Source organism: Oenanthe melanoleuca, chromosome 1, assembly GCF_029582105.1.
Source record: "Oenanthe melanoleuca isolate GR-GAL-2019-014 chromosome 1, OMel1.0, whole genome shotgun sequence".
NCBI lineage: Eukaryota > Metazoa > Chordata > Aves > Passeriformes > Muscicapidae > Oenanthe > Oenanthe melanoleuca.
In genome coordinates, this window is record NC_079333.1 from 103358663 (window position 1) to 103384167 (window position 25505).

Sequence of the window (25505 nt, forward strand, 5' to 3'; positions counted from 1 at the left end):
GCCAAGTCCCCCAGAGTCTGAGGTTCCCGGGTCACCTCACCATTCAAAATGTTCTGAAAAAACATGCTGTGATGCAGGCACCCAGAGGAATAAACTGCCTGAGACATACACTCCCAGAGCCACTTTAAGGATCAAGTTTTAAGAAGTCTGCTCAGGTCACAAATAAGAAGGACAGACAGCAGTTTACAGCACTTTCTGCCTGATTTTTGCCCTCTGACTCACACAACAGCTGAGAACTTGGATTTGAATTGCTGCCTTCTGTGGCAAAATCACAAAGTTGCTTAGTTCTTCTCTCTATTAATCCGTGTTGTGGTCAATGTAAAAGGAGGGCAAATTCATCTTATAGAATTGCTCTATAACCCTGGGAGTTTATGCAATTCCTGTTGTGAACTGAAAGTCTACACAGCACAGTGCAGTGCCCTGGAGAGTGGGAATCTTAGATCAAGAATTAATAATTCCATATGCAGCATGTGACACTCAGCTACACTGAGAATGTTATTCACATCACTGTAATTTCCCAACCCACCCACAACATTATGATCTAACATAAAGAACCTGCAAGACTCCCATATGTCTCACCAATTCTTGGAGTTTAAAATACTTGAATCAGAATATTAAGAAAGCTATTAATTTCAAATTACCTATTTTTCATTTAATGATCATGACATTATGATAAACTCTGCAGGGGTTGCTGTGCATGACTGGCATTTCCACAGGTTTTTTATTTCTATGTAATTTTTCAAATATTTGTTTCTATATATAATGCCAAGCAGCTCAACAACAAGGTTGTGCACATTTTCTTCTGTCTTGATTTTGCTTTGTGGTTTGTTTTGGGTGTTTTTTAAAGGTGAAATGAAAAACAGCCATGGCATCGACCTTTAACAGAAACACACGGTATTTTCAAGGATTACATTTATATGATAACTCTTATATGAAGTAATTGAAAAGAAAATGGAATCAAATTAACCTCACAGCTTGCTGAAAACATAGCATTATTTGTTGTTCTCTTTCCACATATTTATAATAGGCATGTAATTTAATACTGACATATTGATGGTCCTTAAAGAGCACTGTATTTATGTTGAGTCTTCTTGAATTTGACCATCCATATTTAAATTTTTTCTCCTTCACAGTTTTTTTCATCCAAATTTTGACCTTTTCTTTTTCTTTTTAGAATCTTGAATCCATTTTATCTGTAAATGGATATCTTGCAGATAAACTTAAAAACTCTTAACTTGCAGCCAGAGTGACCCTACATCCCACTGTCTTCACTAGTTAAACAGGGATTAATGGAATTCCTGTATTAATTCATAAAGCTGCACAGCACAGAAAGAGCAAAATGTACTTAGTGAACAAAAACTGAGATGGTGATACACTATGAGTATTTCTGCTATCAGAAATTATAACCTAATGCTTTCCCAGAATTAAATCTCTCTCAAATCCTTAGATGTCTCTCATATATATAAGATGACGAACTAACCACACCACAACCATCTTGGTGGGGAGGAAGGATGGGGACTAAAAGATGCAGTGTAATACTACTCAAACCTGTGTCATGGTCTCTTACATTCCCATTCATGCTTAAATTAACAAGAGCCAAAATCTGAGACTTCAGAAGAAAAGAAATCTACCTGCTCATGCTTCTACAATGCATTGAAAATGTGAATCAAGTTTAGATACACAGGGAAAAAATATACACTGGAGACAGATGATTCCTGCAATGATCTGAAGGCTTATATATTGCTCTTAAAGCTCAGTTGCAAGAGTCCCACTGAAATATTACTCTAGATGTGTCCCAGGTTAAGGAGCAAAACCTGACCCTTACACCAACTAATTTTGCCCCACTTGTAGTTGAACACATTTCTAGTGCTCCACCTCTCTTAAATTAGCCAGTTTCTATTTCTGTAAGGCTACAAATAATAAAACTAACAAGTCATTACTTACGTAGGGGGAATGGTAACAGTGTTTCCTTTGGGCAACGAGAAATCATCAGCATCTCTTCCCACAAGAATAGCATTGTATGCCAAGGTATTACTGCTCTGGTTTCTCAACTGCACCTACCACAACAAAAACAACAAGATAGTCTATTTTCACTCATTTTTTAGACTATGAAAGGTGTGCTCTGCACATAAGTTCCAAAATACAAACTACAGATATTACAAAATAAGAAACTACTTCAAATAACTGCGTAGGTAATTTTCCTTCCAAAGGAGCATAGATTTTCCACAGACTATCCAACCTTAATTTTTGAGAGTACAGTGTACATTGCACTCCTATGCCTACAAATCCCTTATTCCTCTCTTTGATCTCAGATTTGTCAGATTTGTAGAATTTTTTATGTGCTTTCAAGTATAGGGAAAAAACAGAAGTGAAGTCCCAAGACTGAAGAGAATAAAAACAGAAAATGCACACTTTCATCTTCAATATTTGCTAGCCAAATGTCATGAAACCTATTGATTCTTTGTTGTAGTTTATACATAATATAAACACATATATACACACAGTGTTCTAAGCTTGCATTACTATGAATCTAAATTCAATGGTATCAATACCTGCTTTACAATAGTTGCATGGAGACCACCTGTAAATTCTATTGTGTTCTTGGGTAAGTACTGAGGAAGAGTGTCATACAACTGGACACACAAAATAAGCATCATGACAGGGTTTGGATCACAGATATCAGTGGCCTAATATTGAAGGAAAAAAAGAAAAAACAACAACAACAAAAAAACAAAACAAAACAAAACAAAAAAAACCACAAACAAAAAAAATTAAGTTAATTATTATACTAATATTTTTCATCTAACCTGTAATAACTGGATTATTTTCATGGTTAATATGAATACAAATCTTGTCACTGCACAAAAAAAAAAAAAAAACCAAATTACTGAAAACCACTAACATGCTCTGGTGATAAACCTAGGGTAAAATTTAAGCTCAACTTCTTTCCCAAAGATTCAGCAGAAAAAAATGCTAATTTTATTAAATGCAGCATAACAGAAAAAGCAAGGAAATTTTACTGTCTGGAAGAACATACATCTTTATTGTCTTAAAAAAAATTAAATCTTTTAGTTTATGTAAAACACCATCCCTAATACTCTTACATACAGTTCTACAATTGTTTATGAAGACAATTTCCCCTTCCAAATAACAACAATAAAGTTCTTTCTATTGCAGATTCTTTGATACTTTTTTAAATTGCTTTATAAAACGTAGCAAGTTTCCTACAGACTAAATATTTGATTTACAGAAATTAATTTGAGTGGCAGCTGCAGAACATGTCAAACTTAGTCTTCAGCAATCCTGGTAAGTCACTGAGGAGAGTGGTAAAATTATTTGCCACAGAGTATGAAAAAGGGAGGAAAAAACTATTTACTCTTCTGGACTTTAGTGTTACAAGAAAGATGTATGGACATGTTTATCATCTTAGCTATCTGAATTAATTTTTATTTTCAAGTTCAAGTTTATTTAAAGTTTTCAAGGTAAAGTTCTCTTGCCCTGTGCCCAGCCAAGCAGCTCATCCTACTGCCAGCAGTTCTCACACAGCTCCTCTAACCTGCCAAGAGAGTCCATAACTGGGCACTGATCTAAAGTTTCCCTGAAACTCTCCATGTCTTCCTAGATAATGTTTATCCTTATAATTCTTAAGATTAATTTCATATACTCTTCATGCACTGATGTAATCATACATCTCATCTCGTATTTCTATTTCATTCCATTGCCACTGGTTGAAGATTTAAACTTTAGAATGCATTCACTATGCAAAGTAAAAAAGCTTCCTCTGTGCCAGAAGCTTTAAACCTGAAATCTGAAAAGTATTCTGATTTTTCCATTCATTTATCTCAGTAATGGCTATTGAATGTTAACCATTATTCCAATATGGCTGTGGTTTTACACCCCTGCTTTTCACTCTTCCTGTATTTTGATTTAAGACAGAAAAGATGCCAGAGTAGATTACCTATTGAAGACTTTCTTCTGCAACATACTTCTTTCTATGCATTTCCACTTAGATAAGAATTTATTCCCTCAAAAAATACAATTCTATCCTGTGATGAATTCATAAGACTCCATTTGTGCCATTTATCTACCAGTCTAATAACTGAATAAAAGAATAATGCATTTCTTAACAAGATTCATCAGAAAATTCATGGTCAGTAAATATTATTTGCTTTAAAAATATGTGTTAGCAAACCATAGCAGTAATTATAAATTAGTAATAAAAAATAAAAAAGTTTGAAACAAATTTCCTTTTCTGGCTATTTCTAATCACTGCACCTTCTATCCTATCTTTGTCACACACATTCCCTCCATGTTGCTATCCACCACCCTATCTTGTAATACTTTATTTTAGGCTTTCAGCTGAATCTTCTTCAAATCAAAGCACTTTAAAACTTAAAAATATCAAACATGAATAAAAAACACATAGAAAGTCACCCCTAATACTCTAGGGTTGAATTGTAAGTCATGATTAGAAAGTGGAAATAATTTCCTGCCCAAAGTACTCACCTTAAATCTACACCTTAATCCTTAAAAGGATTTTAAAGCCTTGAACTCCATTAAAAGTGTCATTTAAACCTGAAGCTGAAGACTTGCAGACAGTTGAACTTCTTTGTTATTACAGATTCTTAGGTTTTTAGATTGAAAATGCCAGCTGTTCCAACCTAACCTGTCTTAGCTTGTGCTGTTAATTAATGCAAATGTCCTGAGAGTTCAAAAGTAGTGACTGCCTGAATCAAGAACTTTGTCAATGCTATTGGAACATTTTAGCTTGCTAAATTTCAAAGACAAGACTTTGAGAAAATTCATAAATTAACAGAGTTCAGCAAAAATTTTTATTTATTTATTTTGCTACTTTTATCACTGCAGAACAAGAAAGTTCAGAAGTTTCTACAATAGCCTTAGGAAAGTATATCTGAATTTCAATAAACCTATGTACAATGTACTCTTTGAACTAAAATACAGACCTTGAAGACCCAAGATCTGTTCCTTTTTCTGGTACTGACTGATCGTGTATCTTTGTTTAAATCGTTAGTCTGTACAGAAGTGGATTGTCCCATTTATTATACACAATTTAGTCTTTAAATGGGTTTATTAAGGAGAATATCCTAGAATTCTGCTTCCATATCTAAAGTGTTCAACACCCTTTTCATATATTTTCATATCATCAAGCCTCTGCCTTCATGTGCTGAACTGCCTGTTTTTCTTAATATAAGCTGAGGCAGAATATGCCTTTGTTTTGAGTAAAAAGTAAAAGATTACTTTTCTGCTTCCTGCCAGTCACAAGTATGGGAAGCAATAGATTTTCTTTGTTTAGCCTGTCATAGCAAAGTCATTTCTAACAAAGTGATCTGCATTAGGAAGTGACAGCAAGACAGCAGCTGACACAAATGGAAATAGCAGAGTTAATTTTTTCTTGTAATCATAACACAATCAAATGGAAAGGGCAAAAAAAGTTGTAACTGAGCTTCTTTTTATACTACTTTGTTCACACAAATAAGCTCCACCTCTGATTCCTGATGTCATTCATTCCTTTGGAAAGTTTCCTCATACACTTTCAAATACTGTGTCTACTCTACTGCTTCTTCTGCTCTTCCAGCCAGCCCAATATGCTCCCATAGATATAAATAACTCACAAATGGACATTTAAAGAAATGCAGACTAGGAGCAGGAGAAAACTGGATTTGGGGAAAACAAAAAGAACAAAGGAACAATATATAACCTATGTAAGGTCATCATATATAGAAAATTTGGTGCCATAGGTCAATAAAAACCACTGAGATGTAAAGCATGTTTACTAAACATATAAAAGAAATTCCAAGCAGATCCTTGATGGAAAAAATTATCAACCATTATCAACATTGCATTCCTCCCATAAAAGGACACCAGAAGCTGACAGCTTTGAGTGAGTGCTATTCTCACCAGAATCCAAAGCTGCTGATTTCTGTGTGCATCAAACCTGGGACAGAACTCTCAAGGGCCTTCATGGTTAAAGGCATGTAACTGCCACCAGACATTCATACATTTTTTTCACCACTTCTTTTTATGGTTAAGAGGGTGATGTTTGTTCTTACACATTTTTCTAAATTGCCTTCCAATAGTAATAATTAATTCCATTTGAGTTTTTACTGTATGATTTAGGATGCTAAAATTTGAACTGAATCAATTTATTATCTTGGGTTGTAATGCAGGATGCAAACAAAAGTATGTATTCTATCACCATCTGTTAAAACCAGGTGGGGCAATGTTCTTTATCTTTTCCACAACCCATCCTCCCTCCAGGAAGATATCATCTGCTGCTGGACCACTAAGTCCCACTGCATGACTGATAAAATTACATCATCCCATTGGGAGATGCTCCAGCCAGGGGGAGGAGTCAAGCCTTTCCTACCTAGACAAAAATCTGAGATTTGGAACCTCAGAGCAGCCTTTTTCCACTGGATTCCCAGAGGATAATCAGGCCCTTCTACATCATCACTGGACCTTTGGAAGAAAACTGCACCTTCTACAGGAGCACTGCTTCAGCTGAACCACATCTGCCACTGCAGGAGGATGCAGCCACCATTGAATGGGACTGCTACCAATATCCTGACTGAGGGGGTGTCAGCTTATATTCTGACTCTGTCAGTGTTTTGGTTTTTTGTATTAATGTATTTTTATTTTAATTTTCCTAGTAAAAAGATGTTATTCTATTCCCATATCTTTGCCTGAGAGCTCCTTAATTCCAAAATTGTAATAATTTGGAGGGAAGGGGTTTACATTTACCCATTTCAAGCAAGCCTCTTGCCTACCTTTGCAGACACCTATCTTTCAAACCAAAACATTTATGCACAGCTAGTTGTGCATATACGACTCTATAAAGCAAGGAATTATGGAAATTACTTCGAATTAAGTCCATTCATATGAAGCAGTATTTTCGTTTCCATCATATAGCAACACATCCTGAAATAAAACTGTTTCACTACAATCTCACCTTAACTGGATGTGTAACACTACTATACAAAAAAACAAAATCAAAATAATAATATATCTAAGAGCTGCTAGTATAAAATCACCTGCCTTTATGTCCATATCCAGATTGATAGCATGCAGAGCCTTCACAAGTATCAAGGAGTTGTGCAGAAACTGTTCATGACTTCTTGGATCAGTATACATCTTTATGAAGTGAGTTGGAATCTGGACAAGACAGAGAAATCAAACTCAACCTTCCACTAGGCAAAATTACTGGTTTTGTATTTTTGTTCATTCAGCAATCAATAGGATATAAATTTTGAACTGAAATTCCCTATTAAAAATAAACCCAGTAAAAAGAAAATGAATACTGAAATAGTCCCCCATGACTTGGTAAATGTTGGGGTGGTGTTTTTTCTTTTTAAAAATTCCATAGGCCAAGAGTTTCTGTTAAGGAAACTTCCCTGTCCAAGCACCTGGGAGCCACTGGCAGCCACCTGAGCTGGGACTGGAGGTCCCTTGCAGTGGGAGGCTGCAGTGAATGATGGATGCCCTGTTTGACTCCCCACACACCCCACTCTCACACTCAGAAAAGGTTTCCTTTGCCAGGTCTCGAGCCCAGGTTCCCACAGCAGAGTCTCAGCCATCTGGATCCTTAAAATAATTTCGCCTTAGTACAAGAACAGAACACCTTGGGCTGGTGCCTCTGAGGAGGGTCCCTGCTCAAAGCTTTTACACAGCCTCAGTCTGAGCATGTCACAGTGTGGGGTCCTGCTGGATCCTCGGCTCCTGCCGTGTCCCTCTGGTCACCTGGCTGTGCCTCGGCTCCCCAGGACCCCTGTGATGCAAAGGCTCAGTGCCAGCTCTCTTTCCTGGGGCTCCCACCACCCAGAGCTCCACCTGCAGCTCACAGCACAGCCACAGCCAACCTGCCTGCACTCAGTGCACTCCTCAGCATTGCAAAGGAAAACCAGGCTGAACAAAGGCACTGACATTAATAAACTTGCAGAATGGTAAAAAACCTTCTTACCAAATATGGGCAATAAGATGCCATCTGTGCTGCCAGTACCAGACCATCTAGAAGATCTTGGTCAAAGTTCACTATCCATCTCATGGGTGGTATTCCACCTGATTAAAACACAAAGCAAGTTTCATCATACTCTCTTCTCCGCAAGATGCTTATTTTGTTCTAAATAGATATGGTAATTATTTGAGAACACTGAGTAGAGAAAAGAACATAAGAAGGAAACATCCATTCACATGGAGAATTTCACTGGCTTATTTCTATTTCAGAGCTGTTGCTGAAAACTTGAAAAACCTCACTTAGAATATTGTAACTATTATTCACTCTGCTACAGCATGTAAGAGTATTCATCACAGCAGAATGGAAAACAAATAATCTAAACTTAAACTCATCATTTAGGAGCCTAAGTATGTAAACTTTTAATTACTACAGACCCAGCACTAATAGAGTTACTGATACTCATGAAAATATGCAGAAATCCTTTAAAGTTGAAATGCCTAAGACACAAGGAAAGGTTATTGATTTTCTTTAAGGTCATAATAAATTATTTGGCATAAATGAGAGGTAACAGCTCAATTGTTACAGCACAAATCACCACTTCTACAACTGTTGTAAACCCCAATGCCTCAGAAAGTTAGATAATTTTTTAAATTTAGATTGCTTTTTACTAAAGTAAAATGGATAATTAAGATATTAAATGGAGTTTATTTATAATTTCTTATTTGAAGCATCCATATCTTAAAATATTTACCACAGCATTTACACAACTTTACTGTCTCAGGTCCAAGATCCTAAATTTAGGAAACATTTTGGATTTCAGCTGATGGCAAGGTTTTCAGATAGACTGGGATCAAGCTTTCTTATATGGGACAAATTATAAAGGTTTCATTTCACTATTACACTTAAAAAATTAGTTCAACCCACAACAAATGCCTGCACCAGATCCTAAGCAAAATCTGTCATTATGCAGAAAAAGAGAAGACATTTACAGACTACAGTTGAGTCATCATCAAAAAATTAAATGTCTATCACTTCACATCAACTTGCAGATGCTTCAGCTCATCCAGCTTTAGTAATGAAAAACAGGAGCAGATGCTGCACAAACTTAAAAGCAAAGGTCTGTAAATCCATCTCAGCTTAACTCTGTGACACTGGTAATGATTTTAGTTTGCTGCTGCTTCAGGGCGATGATGTTTAGGCATGGCCCAAAATTCCTTATTTTTGCCCATTTATGCTGTGAATCTGTTCAGTTAATATTACTCTAAATATTTATTAAATATATTTTAATTAAATATATTTTAAAAAATAGCCAACAGTATTTCAAGACTTTCTTGTATGAATATTTCATTTTCTTTACATTTTCAAAACAAAATTAAAATTTGCATTAATCTCATTGTGTCAAAATTATTTTTTCCTGATTGTTTAACTTTTCAAGCCAAAAACTCAACTTTCAAGTCTTGAAAATTCCATAGTGAAAGGTATCAAAGATGGAGTCTGACTGGATATAGAACATCTTCCTTAACATCTTACTTATGACAGGTAGAGATTATATTAATGTTACAGTATTAATATGATATAGTAAATTGTAACAGTATTAATTTTAACTCAATTCAGCCATCCATTTCACAAATATCTACAGTAAGAGATATTCTTTTCATCCCATCTTCTCAGTAATCTGCTCTCAGTTATTTAAATAAACATTTAATATAGTCACTGCAAAAGCAAATACTTTAAAAATAGCAAAATACATTTTTGAAAGCATAAAGTCAGTCTAACATAAATTCATCATTTTATTGGTTATAGTTGGGACCTATAAAAATCAATAAGCTGTCTTCTCTTTTATTAATAGAGTTCAGACTCTCAGCACATAATATCAGCATTTTTAATAAATCACCATTTTCAAATTTTTATTTTTAACATTTTAAGATTAATTATTTCTGCTTTACTAGGTCAAATATTGAATTATTCTTCTGGTTAGTAATCTAGACGGATTTGCTGAGCATGGTTATGGAAAGTCATTAAACCATATGCTTTGAACAAAAAAAATAACTATTTTTTATCCTTCTTTATATTTTATTTTAAATATAGTATTTGCTGCTTTTATTCATCTGGTGGGAATATTACTTGAGCATACTTAAGCAGCAGTAGATCACAGAATCACAGAATGGTTTGGGTTGGAAGGCACATGAGAAACCATCAAGCTCCAAGGCCAGGGACACCATACACAGCACTTCTGTAGCTTGTTGTGTTCTCACTAATCCTTGTTTTCAGGCTGGTAGAACTGTCTGTGTGCCAGCAAAGTAGCTGGGGAACAAAGCTGGCTTAAAAAGAAAGAGCAAAAAATTCATTTGCTGTTTAATCTGGATCACTCAATCCAGTTTTTCCATTCAGCCACATAAATGTGCAAGTGGAAATGAAACATGGTAGGACTATTTTTTAAAAACCATTTATTGAACTATAGCTTTATAGTTGTGTAAATGGGAGCATAAAGAAAAGAAAACTCATTAAGTGGAATATTTTCCCATCTTAGCTAATTAAATACTTCTATAAGCATTTTTGTTGTTTTTCAGCTAATCCTCCTACTATCAACCTACTTAACTCAAAGGCTTTTGAATAAATTAGTCAGAAAACATAATGTATTTTTCCTAATTACATCAAATCTAGCAGAACATCTGCCAGCTAACCACTCTAAAGTAATTAAGTTTTTAAAAAGAATTAGTCAATTTTAGTAGAAATAAACAATAGAAATCAGAATTATTACTCAGGATACCTCTAAGCATGTAAATATATTGAATTTCATTTGTACTGGCATTTCTTGCAAAAACAAAAAAAATTCAAGTGGAGCTTTAAGATAAAGATTTTCATCCAGTGTAATAATAAAAACCTGGCCAAAAATAGTTTCAAACAGGAATGGTAACAGGCAGCAAACGACTGTGTGACTGGGCACAGGGGGAGAGAAAATTGTCCAAACTTTCACTTCTGAATTGAGACAGATTCCTCCTATTTGCTAGCTGCATCCCAAAAGGGCTGGCTGCAAATTTTGATAACACAAATTCTAAAATGACACATTCTAAATCTCCCATTAATGAAGAGTGTGAGACAGAAGCTCCAGTTAGGCAGATAATGAACTGTGCTCCACAAACAGACTAATGAGATTGGGAAAACTGGGGACCTGGAGTTATGAAGAGTCAAAAAATTAAGTATTTCTGAAAAGAATCCATTGATGAGACAACAGGAGACAGGAAAGAAGGTTAAAAAAAAAAAATCCATAATTGGAGGAAAGATTTTGGAAGTGGAAGAAGATTCTGAAGATCAGAGAGGTGAAGAGAGACAAATATCACTGGATGTCCAGGGACTTTGGCCAGACATGAGACTGATGTCTGTGAGCAGCAGCACAGCAGGAATTAACAAGAATTTTCCCTGATGTTCCAGTGGCCCCCCTGGCACAGAGGGAATGTGAACAGAGTGCTGTGGGAAGCAACTGTGTGTGTGAAATTATCAAACAGGGCAAGAGCTGGTTCTACAACAAACCCAGGATCCTGACTCACCAAAGGGTGTTTTGTACTCTGTCTCACCCATCACAAGATGTGAAAGTACTTGTTAAAAGAAAACAAGCAGGGCTAGCTTGGAGTGGATGTGCAGCAATTTATGAGTGCACTCAAACAAACACTTGTGGTTATGGAAACCTAAAAATACACTGCAAAAGGCCACTACAAGGGACCTGAAATGAGAGTAGCTCTGTTTCACTTGTTGATTCCACTCAGCACTAAAGAAAGTAGCATGCATGGTCAATTCAGTGATTTGGGACCAACATAACTCTTGAATACATTTGCTTTTAATAGGTTTGTAGGGTTTTTTTTAACTTGTAATGGCATCATGTTGCAAGCATTTAGCAACCAAGCATACATAACAGCACTGTCTCCATCTTTCTTGTGACAGGTTAAGCCAGCTCTTGAAGACACACTGCTTGCTTCATTCATGAAGCATTTCTACATAGAAGTAGCAAAGTTTTGCCATAGCACTCTAATTATTTGCCACCTTTTCTTTTTCTTCAATTTGTTTTAAATTAAGCCCAGATCCACTGAGTTTTTTAAAATTTAATGAATCAATAAAAAGTCTACAAGCTTTTGCAATTATTTTTTGCCCATAATCTATTTTTCACCAAAAAAAAAAAAAAAAAAAAAAAACAGAAAAAAATTAATATTTGTTTATATTTGTTATTAGATTAGAAGCCTTGAGATTTTTTTGCAGGACACAAAAACTATTTTCCAAATGGAGATAACCAAGGGAATACTTACAACAATTCTACATGAAAATGACAAACCACTTATTTGTTGGCAGAATACCAAGCAACAATCACCATAAACTCCTCTAGTTATTTTTTCTTTTCTTATTTCTTTAACATGTAAATGATACAGTGGACCAAGGAAAAATACTACACATTTTAACTTCAGTAAGAATTTGATTACATTCTTGGCCATAGAAAAGCAATGAAAATGTATTCTAGGAAAAAAATCCTGTAAAGTGAAGCACAAATTTCACTGAAACACAGTAACCCTAACAGCTATCAGCTGTCCACAAAAAACATCCTAGATTGTGTACTTTCCAATATTTTCATATGCAATTTTTTAAAATTGCACGAAATTATCTTGTTCCCATCTGGAGATAATATAAAACAGATTAAAGAATTGGCTTTGGAAAGAAAAATTGGTTGCAAGTATTCATGAAGAAAGGACTATAATTTAAGCTCTTGAACAACTGGAGTAATGATCTGAAACAAATGGGATGAAATCCAGTAATGATGCTTGCAGCATACTACAATTAATTAAGAATAATTCATTATGCAAGTGCTAGATGGAAAATTGCATAGAGAGAATTTCTGCAGAAAAGAATCTGGAGAAAACATTAAATCCAATCCTGTGGCAGAAAAAGTAAATACTGTGCTAGCATACATTAACAGGAGTGTTGCATCTTAAGCATATAGCCTGATCTTTTCACTTCTGTTCATATCTAGTAAAGTCTCACCTCTTATAGAAACCAGCAATGGGCACCAAACTTCAAGAGAAGGAGCAACTAAAAGGGTTTACAACAAAAAAACCCTGAGCTGTGTACAATGAAACACTGAAAAAATGGAAATGTTTTGCCAAGAAGGGGGATAGAGAGAAACTGGAGGAGAAGGTAACTATCTGCAAATATGTATAAAGTTACTAGAAAAGCAAAGATTCATTACACATGGTATTTTAAGAGAAAGGATGGACTCTTAATCCAAAATTTCCCATGCTAGTTTATGTTAGACAATAGGAAACTCTTTCAAGTGGAAATGAGTGGGAAATTCTGGCAGATATTGCCTTAAGTGGATTGAGGAATCTCCCTTTTCAGAGATTTTTATAACAGCCTAGGCAAATACCTGCTTAGAACACTACAGGTATGTTCAAATTAGTCTTTGCATATGAGAATAAAGCTGGTCTCATTCTCCATTTCTGGGATTTATTGTGGGGTTTTTTTGCGTTTCACTTTTATTAACTGATCCATTATCTGGATAAGCAGAAATACAATGTACTGGAATTACCTGGATAAGAAGACCAGTGCCACCACTGTGACACTGCACAGTGTAAAACTGTTTTCATACCAAGGATTAAAACACTTAAAGGGTCAGATTGAGTTTAATCTACTAAAAAAAGTTTAAAAGTTAATTTATATTAAAGAGTAAAAACAGCAATAAATCTGTATTTAAAGCACTGTATATCTTGTGAAGCTTGTTCTGCTGTTTTCACAAATAATAAAAAAATAATAAATTCTTGCCACCACTTGAAAAATCCTTATATCTAAGGAGGCACAAGAGATATCAATGATAAATGTTCTGTTACATAGCCACGAGCAATTTTTTTAAAATTCTGAGTTGCTGAAAAACAGAGGAAATATATACAGCAGGCTACTATTATATGAGAATTTTCAAATAATCCAAATGCATTCTCACAAAAATCTTAAAACTGATGGCCTTTTGTGATTAAAGGTATGAAACAGGGCTTTATAAGACATGAATAAATTAGACTATATTATTAAGAGTAGCAATGGAATGGTGCTATGACTGTATAAGACATATATGACACGAAGAGTATGAACTAAATGTTGTTAAATAGCTTAGTGGCATACACAAATTTCATCAAAAGAAAAACCATGTTACAGTATGAAGCAGCAAACTCCAAAGTATTTTACACAGAACAGAGATTTTAAATTTACTTACTGCTTCAGAATATTGTAATATTACAAGTCTGCAAAGGTTGAAAATACAATTTAAATTTGCAGAATGGAAATCTAGTGCAGCATTATAGGAGTGCCAGCTCCATCTGAAGGAGTCCTGAATTTCAAGCAGGAAGTCTCAGAGAATGCATAAAGTATTTCTGTATATATGCATTGTTATTCATCTCTAAGCAACTTCTGTTGAAAGTAGAATACTAAGCTACATCGATGTTTAATACATCACAGTTCATCCTTTCAATGTAAACTAGTGCAGTAATAATGGTTATAATATTATTCAGCAAATTCTTACTCTGGAATCTGAAAATCTCTGGAGCTGGAACTAATCTATAGTTATAATAATACCTATAGTCCTGTTTCAGTAGCTTAAATCTGGCACTAAATACAAACATTTTACAGAAGAAATAGGTAGCAATAACCTTTCCTGTACATGCTAACATTAGAACCAGACCAAGCTTTGAAATTATAGTACTGAAGTATACCATCCAGAGTGTAAGAAAGATGAGATGAAATATGCCTTTGAACAACTTTTGAAAAGGCTATTATTTATTACTTAAAATTTAAGATTAAGAGATTGATAATGTATCTGCCTTCAGAACACACAGCATGTGTACTACACATAACATGGCAAACAAGTCTAATTTTAATAGAGATTAAAGAAAAATTACAGCTCCTACTTCAGGCAGAATACAGGATACAATCCTTGCTCATCAAAAGTGATAATTATTCATCTAAGAATGCTTGAAATATCACTGACAGATCAACTTAATACCACTCTCAATTCATAACTCTATGCAGAAAAGTTCAAGAAGCACCACATGGGGCAATACAGAAAAACAGAGACGCTGGGGATATGTCTCATTTATTCCCATCTGTTGCAGAACACTTTTACCCTGAGGCATGCACATTCATCTTTTCGCTCCTAAAAAACATTTCCTATAGTCTTTTACTCTCTATGCAGTTTTGTTTTATTTTCACTGATTCTCATCCTGAACAATATCTTAAACTGACAAATTTCTGAGGGTTTTATGTATCACGTAAGAGCAGCATTACCTTACATCTGTCTTTATTTTGTTGGCCTTCAACAGAAAACTTGCACCACCAGGGTGAGGAAGCCCCACCAAGCCCGTGTGGCCCCCCCAGCACCCTGAACATCCCATCAGCTGGACCAGTGCTGGAACCAGGGCTGGTGACCTCTTGCTTTCTTCATTCCTTTTTTTCTCTCTTTCTTTTCATCTCACCTCTTTATCCAAAACCCACTGCCATATCCTTACATAGTAGCTCAGGGACTAACGCATCAACTTCCAAGTGGGTGATTTACTACTAAAACTTGGTGATTTTTGCAGACTCTGACTTTTGTCATTCCTTTCAATAGTGAGTATTTATGAATCTTGGGTGCTCCTTTCAGCTTAAGGGTGGGACCTCCTCACATCATGGCATTTCACTTATAGATCATTCAGATTTAAAATGCTACAAATCACAGCAATTCATTACAGCATTTCTGGCTTTCAGACTGGCTTCATAATGATTGCTATAATGCCTGTGTTTTGTTATTTAGTAAAATAAAAGTTAAATAGTGCTCCCAGTGAAATTTATTGTTTGCTACTTAAAATGAATTAAGAGAGTCTTTCTCAAACTTCACAGTCTGAAATATGTTTTCTCCTCAAAAAATATCTGAAGTTCTATTACTAAATCCACAGCTATATCACACTCAATATATATATTTCGCATGCATTGCAGAAGTAGCATTAATTATACAAATAATCAGAATGCTTATTTATTCCAATTAACATACAAACACTGCCAAGTTCCTTGTCTGGCTGAAAGCAGAATTGCTGCTTAGGCATCTCACAGTGCACTGTAAGTAAGGAAACAAAATTTCTTTCTAATAATTTGTCTGATTATTTTTCTTTCAAAAATCACGTTTTTGAGGGCCAGCATATATTTATATACATATATGTATTTTTTCATATAAGCATACATATCTACAAACACACATAAGTATGTTTATGTATGTGTATATGTACACACAAACATATACAAAAATTTATATATAAAAAGTGTAGGCTTTACTTTCTTAAGATCTTTTTGACAGGTTTTCAAAGACAAACCCTTTGAATGTTTTCAATATAGAACTCCAAGGATTACCCTTCTTCATACGTTTATCTCCCTGAAGCTGCATAATACCAGACAGTATAAAGTGTACAAAACAATTTTTTATACTACTCAAAAATCTAAAAAGTTAAATGAGAGATGAAGTTGTGCTTATTTCTCAATGGCATATGGACTTTAAACTCAGAAATCATTATTTTTCTCTTTTTCATTGAATAAAATTCTGATATGATCTTGTGGGTTTTCAGCAACAGGAAACAACCATGGAATGTTCAAATCAACAAAGAAAGGCAAGCAGGGCTGAAAAGCCAATTTCTTGCACTCCATATTTACATCTTGTGTTTATGCAGATCACGAAATGTAACACACAAAAATGCTGTAAAACTTTGCTAATTTCTATTTCAGGAAATATCTTCCAGGATTTATCACTCAAGAACAATGTTCTCTTTTTGTTGCAAGTCAGACTTTTTATAATCATGATAGTAGTTCATTAGGTAGTCTTTTCCTCTCCTTTAATTCAGCTTTTTATTAAGTGTGTAAAAAGCACGATTTGTTATTTTGGAAAAGACAGTTTTGCAGTGATTCTAACTGAAAAAAATTAACATGAAATTAAACAAGATTCTTCCCTTCCACCCTTCAAAGGGTGAAAGTATTCTTTAACTCTAGTTTCTCAATTTTCTCCGAGAACTATTAAATTGAGAAGCAAATATCCTAAATATTCCTAAATATCCTTCCTAAAAACTGGGGAAAGAGAGAGGACAGAGGACAAAGGACAGAGAAAGAAACATTCATTAAAACATAGGAAAGAAAAAATATACTTCTGAATTGCTATGTCAGAAACAAACTTAAATAAAAGTTCTACAGAATCAATTTTAAAACCAGAATTCCATTTAACTCTCATACAATTTTGTGGTGATATGTAATCACAGACTAAAATATCTCCTCCCCCAATATTTTAAGTCTCCTCCCCCAATATTTTAACTCAGATGTCATGCTGAATTGATATCATAATTAGAAAATATAAAAACTGAAACCACAAAATCTCCAAGCTCACTAACAGTGAAGTGAATAAAATGCATAAAACCCAAAACTTTCCTAATTAGAAGCAAGAATCTTGCAAGATGCCACGATGCCTAAGACTGCCAGACAGACCCACATTGGCAATGATCAGAATTTCTTTTCCATCTTCAACAGATTTCCCAGTAAAGTGAAGATGTATCTGCTCTGGGGATAGCTCTTGAATCTCAGACATAGATTGACTGTTCAGGTATTGCTGATATTTACTGGCTGTCATCTTCTCTAAAATTTAATACTAAATATAGAATTATTTATTCTTTTCAAAATCTTGCTGGAACACACTGAAGAGAAGTCTCTATTTCAAAAAACATAATTTATCTTTTTTACCATGGTAAGATTCATAATTAATAAGGAAGATGTATATACAACTTCTCAGGAGACAATTTAATCCACCAATCTGCAAGATTTTCTACTGTTCAGGGACTGCAGGATTTGAATTACAGTATTCCAATACTCAAGCAACTCTTTAAGGGTTTTTCCTGACTGTTAGTCTTTTATGCTATTAGCAATTAGTCTTTCAGAGAGAAATGTTGAAAAGAAACATCAAGATAAGGAGCACTAGAGGGTAAACTGAAAATTTATTACGCTCAAATAATTAATGCTTCCTCTGTTATCATTACTATTGTCCATATAATAATGCCTTAAGTGGGCACTGAATCTTATATCTCATGTATAATTATAGTCTCAGCACAACAGGCATAGCTGCATTTCACAGTTCTATGGCATTTGGACTCAAGTTTCAACATTGCTTTCCAGTTTGTGGTCAATAAGAAATAGTACAAAGCCTGTCCTTCCAAAACACATGCCAAGATGCTTTTAAAACATATTTATTTTTCAGTAGCAGTAAGGAGAGAAGATGTGGAGACACAAAACTCCTTGCTAATGCACTTTCTAAGCTATTAAGATCTTAATTCTTACAAGAGGAGAGTTCCGATGAATGGCATAGTTACCTCCAACTTTAGAAGAGTGTAATAAAGATGAATATTTGAAACCTCTCTGCACTGCAGTAGCTTAGGCTTTTCTCACTGTCACATTTCACTTTAAGGAGCTTAGGTATCAAAGGAAAGACTGAGAAATGTGTCCTGGATGGATCTTCATTTATTTAGTGGAAATTGATCACCCAACAGACTGTTTTGAGCTGAAAACAGCAGGTCAATACATTTTGTTAACCAGGGCTAAGTATTCAAAGCAGAGTGCTTGGATGGTAATATGCAGGAACATAAATGTTAAGCAAAAAGTGGTAATTGCTCTCTGATCTGCATTGTAGCAATAATTGGAAAAAAAAAAAAACCTTCTCTTGAAATTAGCAATAAATAACAACCAAAATTGAAAACTCAGGATATTTGAGACTTTCAGCTGAGCTGTATGAACATATAGTCTGACATTTCTCCTTATGACACTTAATTTCTTCTGGAAAAGCCTGCTTAAATGCTTAGTTTAAAGCTAACATAATTTAAAATGTCAAAATATCTGAGTATAAATTTAAAGACTAACCTTAACATCATAAAACTTACAGGACCAACACGATATCAGAATATTAAATCTGCCAACGTATATAAGCTCTTCTCCAGTCAATTATCTTAAGAAACAAATTCAAACTAATGACCTCAGGGGATATTACTGGTCACCAGACTCCAGCCAGACTTAGTGCTACTGACCATAACCCTTTGAGGCTGGCAGTTCAGCCTAATTCCAGTCCACCTCACTGGTAATGTTTGCAAAGATCATTTAGTGCATCAGCATCCCAAGAGATGAGATGAGGGTGACTGGCTTTGAAGCTTCCTGGATTCTCTTTCCAGATGGGAATGACATCTCTTCCAAACTTTCCCCCCTAAGGTTGTCTTGACCTTTCCAAGGCTGTTGAATGGGACCTTGTACTGACATTGACCTCTCAGAACCTGGTGAACCCCAGTGGGTCCCCTGAGCTTGTCCAGTGGCTCCCCAGTCTGATCCTCCTCCACCAAGGCTAAATCTTCCTTGTTCCAGACTTTCCCATTCATCTCAAGGGCCTGGGATTGTTCAGTGCTCAATCTTAAACAGTAAAGACCAAGGTTAAAAAGAAGGCATTGAGTGCCTCAAGTCATTTCTGTGTTCTTTGCTTCATATTAGCATATTAGCAGACACCAATTCATTCTCAGGGAGCTAAAGCAAAACAAGCTAGAGGAAAGTGAAGGCTAAAACAGAGGATTCAAAGAGATATTAAGGCAAGTCATCTCTGAAAAAAACAGGGTAAGATTGCACAACATGCAAAGGTATAACAGTAAGACATAAATTTCATAATTTTTCAGAATTTTCTCTCTTTTTTTTAAATTATTACATCTTTTCCAATGCTCATTTATACATTTTGGGGAAAGAAATGGAAATAGAAGCAAAAGAAAAGGGCATGCTTATGTGTATACATCAAGTTATTTCTGTGCACCCTATTGAAAAGAGAATACAGAAGTCCTGAATCAAAAACCTATAAAAAAGTTGATATAGCAAGACAGTATCTGTAACCTCCCATATGCAAGAATATATATAAACCCTGCCTTTTCATTCCAATCTTGCACTTCTCTGAAAGCAGGAAAGTGTAATTAAGTGAAATTGCAGGCAAGAAATGTAATGCAGATAAATGTTCCACGGCAGTAACCACAGAATTTATCTTCACCTGTGACCCAGACTCAAAGCTACAATCAGATTTGCAGTAATTAATATATCAACCTAGTGAGTTATCTGTACTGACAGCATGATTTAGCAGAAGTTATTATTATTTTCTGAGAACACCAATATTGTAATTAAATTGCTCTTTTTCGATGCCAATTTTGAGGAGCCTTTAGAACAAAATAATTGTAAAAAACCCTACTTTACAATTGCTACAATAACTAAATGATGACTCATTAAAAACAGAGCCCTCATTTTTATACTGTAATTCATTACATACTCTTAGGCAACTAAACACTTCCAATAATTGGCTCCTTCAATGCATCCTTAGTACATATTCCACTTGGATATCTGCAGCTTTTTTGTCTGGTAATGTCCACTAGATCTGCACTTTAGGATTCAGATTTACCCCTCTCATCTTTAGAGACTGTAACTTAATTAAAAGTTTAATGTTAAATAAGATATGTTTTGGCACTCAGGTTTCCCCCACTGACCTCCCACAGACCAGAACAAGGCCACACCTCAACACCCAGGTATTACTGGAGCCTGCAATCCAGAGAGCAGAGGGGATGAGGAATTTATCCATGCAGCATTTACAAAGAGCCACAACCCTGGCCAGACAGAACCATTCTCTCTGCAAGTTGTCATCTACACACAGGGGGCTCAGAAAAGCCCAGAAGAGCAGTGCTTGCAGCTGTAAGAAAGCTCCACTAAAGCAGGCACAGATAATAAAAAATAATATATTGCAAATACACCTACCTACTGCAGGGCATGTTATTTAGCTAGGGAGCTCCCTGAGTTAGTCATAAAACCAGACCTAGACTGTGCACAAATTCTGCTGGATGCAGGAGGTAGAGACTAACACTTCAATCAATACCAACAGAAGTATTCAACATATTTGAGAATAGCCATTACAATTCCCTTCTACACAGTAAAATGAGAAAAGCAAAGGGATAGTCAAAGCATATGCAAGATAGAGATTCTGCCCAAATGAGAATGCAACACGAAATCCAAATAGATTATTCATAATTGAGAGATGTCATAAATCGCTTGAGGCAAAAAAGGGCAGAAAATTTTTCTACATGTGGCATCTGAGCCATTCTGGAGGTCATCCCTGCTTATCACCAGATTGGCTTTTCTTGGTGTTCACCACACACCCAAAATTACTGCTTGAAAAAGGCAGTTACATTAGGGTCAAGAAGCAAAAGGGAAAAATTATGAAAGAAAATAGAAATAATAATTACTAGTGGTTGAGCAGTTTATCAGATTTGAATACCAGAAGTGCCTAGATCAATCTTAAATGGAAAGGATAATTTTATCTAGCCTTACTCAAGCAATTATGACAGTCAAGCTGCTCTTGTAAGCAGGACAAGATTTGTAATCTAGAGCCTTGGTCTCTACTGCCTTCCCAAACATCATTGAATAAAGGACATAGAAAAAAATTCTAAAAATTCTGAAAAGTTAGCTCTCAAACATACCACTATAAGCACAACTGTGTCTGACTATAAACAGGAAAATTAAGATAAAGTAATTACTGTTAGCACTTTGTGACAACATTAATGGAAAAAAACTTAGAGGGTTCACATCACCCTTTATGCCTAGTTAAAAACGTTAAGAAAAAACAAAATTCAAAAGATACATCATAAACAGTTGTAATCAAAAGATGCTGATCTTGGAACACAGAAACACAAGGAAAGGAAATAGATAGGGGTAGGCAATAACTTACACCAAAAAGATACTTTCAGTGGCAAGTTGTCACAATATCTCCATGAGTAAAAAGGCAAAAGTCTACAAAAGGAATATTAGAAGAAATAACACAGTGAAAGAATAATCTCACCTCTTTGACTATCTTTCCACACAATTTGTCGATTTTTCTCAAAATTTTTATTCAACCAGATGAGGATGGCTCGTTCATATCGAGAATATATATTACTGCATAAAGGTTCTGATTTTATTCCTGGCATGTTCTGCAAGCTTTCCAAGCTCAGTGGGTCAGGAAAAAGACGGGAAGAAACGCGTGGAAGAACAAACACCTAAAATTATAAAAAATGTTTTAAAGCAAGAACTGTAAAAAGAATTTTGAGCTGACAGATAAAGAAAAAAACAAACTCAAAAGGTTTTCTAATTTAGGAAAGGTTTAGGAGATTGCACATTAGCACCCACATAACCAGCAGAGCTGCTCATGATCTGTTCATCCCCCAGTCTGGACTGATACTGGAGATTTTCTTACCCTGACTGATATAGAACCTGATTGAATCAAGGCATTTAAAACTACCTATTTTTTAGGGTTTCATCTCATCAGGAAAAAAAAAATCAGAACCCAAACAACAAAACATACACTCTTACTATTAATTTTGATGGAGTTTTGCTCTGTGCTAGTCTGTCATGTACCTATGAATACTAACTACAGCACATTGAATGAACAAAAAAGTGACTTGCTTTCTGGTAACCATGACTGCGTTTTTCTACATCCACATTCCCATGTGTTCTTAAGTCATCTGTCTCAGCCAATGTACACATAATGTTTCATCTGTATTTTTTATTGTGCTTTCCCAATCAATAATCACATAATCAGAGAATACTTGAGGTTGGAAGGTGGCTCTGGAGATTGCCTGGTCCAAACCTCCTGCTTCAAGAACAATCAGTGTGTTTTTTCCAGGATTGCATTCTGCTGGGTTTGGATATTTCCAAGGACAGTAATTCCACAACCCCGCCAGGGTATCCATTCTAGTGTGTGACCACTCTGGCAGGAAAAAAGGTTTTTTAAGTTTAAAGGCACTTCCTGCATCTCAGTTCATGCCTGGTGCCTCTTACCATGTCATGAGGCTCTACTGAGGAGTCTGGCATTGTTCTCTTTATAACCAACTTCCCCTCGGGTACTGAAACACATTTTAGTTACATCCCCTGCTTGAGCCTTCTCTTCTGGCTGAACAGTCTCAGCTCTTTCAGTCCCTCCCTGAATGACAGATGCTTCAGTCTCTTAAATTCTCTGTGGGGTCCTTCATTGAAGTCACACGCCAGTACATCCATGTAAGACTTGTACTGGGAAACCCAAACATTAGCTATATTTTTAGTATATTTTCCATCCCTTGGAATAGAAATAAATAATTTTTCTTTTATGCACATAAATGTTACTGATCATTGATAAGCATGTAAATTTTACTGTGGAAAAAATTACACTCAAGTTTTTTTCTACTATTAGTAAAAATAAAATTGAACAAAATTTGAGAAATTTATACTGACCAAGTTGTTCATATTTTAAAAGAAGTAGGTATTATTAAAAAATGCTTAGCTGTTTAAAAAATCCATTCAAATGTGAGGCAATAAATGCTACAGTTATACGTCCAGGCAATTATGTCCAGCAAAAAGGGCTTCTAAGCAGGGTAACACAAAAGCATGACAGAGTTTTCTTTACTTGCACTAATGTTTATATAACATTTAATTCCACAAAATGAAGACTGTTAAAATATAACATTTCCTAGTTGGAACATATTAACACAATCATAAAGTTTTAATGAAACTTAAAATATCCTTGATCTCTCTTTTTCCTTCTCTGTTAGAGAGAAATAAAATACTTACAAGTATTTAAAGATGTATTTGGAAAAAAATAAACCTCCTATATACCACAGATCTTTGTCAAAATAGAGATTTTGGCCATCAGTTCCTCAGAATCTGGAAGCAAATATATCTGCAATTTACCTTGTACATCTGCAGCAGCACATCTGTCCAAGCTCGTTTGCTCATTGTCTCAAACGCTCTGTTCTCCAGAACAAAAATACGCCTGCTACTTAATTTGCCTGAGCTTCTCATGCTTCCTCTCTTCACTTCAGGTGTGAAATACTGCAGCAAAAAGGATAAGAATTTTTTTCAATATTCATTTCATCAGTTTGGATAGGAAATTCACAAGAGGACAATAATGAATCAATGGCATAAATGGGTGATAACATCTAGTGTAGAGGAATAGTGACCAACATTAAAACCATTCACAGTTTTCTGCTATCTCAGGAATAAGTGCCATAATAAAGAACTGACAGCATCAATCAGGAAATAAGGAAAACAAACAAAATGTTTTTCTCACAAATGTTATAATCTTTATGATAATCTGATCTCTACTTTAAAACACATCTGTTGGACATTAATATCAGGTATCATCAGTATCAGAAGGAATTGGAAAAAAAAGAGAGAGACCACTGTAAATGTTGCAGTCAGCTTAAATTCCTACTTAGTCTCACACATATGCTTAGATTTATGCAATCTAAAACAGTCACCATAGTAAGAACACTCATAGTCCACTAGTATTCAAAGGACTAAAACTAAGCATGTGGGCTTTGTCAAAAAGAGAAAAAAACACCAAACCTCCCTACCCTTAATCCAGTATTCACTTCAGTCCATATCTCATAATCTTCAGGTGTAAGCAGAAATTCTGGCATAACATGAGAAAGACATGCTCCTTGGCTTCTGAAATCACAAAGCAGGAAAAGTTAAAGGAAATATAATTATTTTTAAGATAAATCCAGTTTTTTCAAGCTGTTCAACCTTTCTGTAATCTGCTCTATCTCAATAGCCTCTGGACTAGTGACCCAGCTCCATTAATTGCATAGATGAGCTTCGTGGATAGGAGCTCATGTTCAATTCCTATGGCTACAACTACATATTAAAAGTACATACAACTCTGGACAGATTGGCTTCTTTATGAGCATTGCTCCTCCTCGAAGGATTTATTATAACACAAAACATCAAAACAAATAATATCCATTTACATGTGAAAGCCAAATGACCACTGTTGCATAACTTCAGCAGAATTAAAACTTGATGATGCTTTTATCTGTCTGTGGTTTCATATTTCTAAATGATACTGGAAGTCTAATGGGGATAAGCAAAGGTATTTCAAAATTCTCAATGGACCTGCCATCTCTTCTCAAGTTACTTATAAATGCAACAAGAAAAGTAATTGCTGTAACAAAAGGCAACTTCATTAAACTGAACACCAAAAAAGTTAATTTCTAAATGAAGAAAGACTATCTCAAATGACACAGTTTAAAAAAATGTGCTGGAAAGAAAGGAATACAATGTAGAATTTGGAAGCTTATTTTGCTCAGGGAAGTGGAAAAGCTTCCTGACCTTCATATCTAGATTTAAATTGTTCTCAGAGTTTTTAAAATGGTGAATGGGAATACAGATTAAACTAGCATTTCTTCTTACATAACCAGTCTTTCATTCAAATGAAATTATCATATTGTTCAGTACCATACACTTCAAAATAAATTTAATTTGTACATTAAAAGTCAGTTTGCAATTAAGATCATGACAAGTTATTATTCTTCTCACAGAATTATATTTTTCTAGTAAGACTACAATTTCAGTTTCCATGTTTTACTTGGAAAATTATTCTTTATCTTTCCAAATTATTAAAATTTTATGTTTTATACAATTATCTAGCACATTT

General features: G+C 35.0%; 1 protein-coding gene across 1 annotated transcript in view; it reads right to left on the minus strand.

The window, feature by feature from the left end:
• Positions 1-25505, minus strand: part of CFAP47 (cilia and flagella associated protein 47) — a 256706-nt gene that overhangs the window by 172333 nt on the left and 58868 nt on the right. The window contains 7 exon segments of the mRNA XM_056491982.1: positions 1941-2057; positions 2553-2687; positions 7057-7173; positions 7979-8076; positions 21897-22092; positions 23759-23899; positions 24424-24517. Of these exon segments, the coding sequence (XP_056347957.1) occupies positions 1941-2057; positions 2553-2687; positions 7057-7173; positions 7979-8076; positions 21897-22092; positions 23759-23899; positions 24424-24517 (898 nt within the window).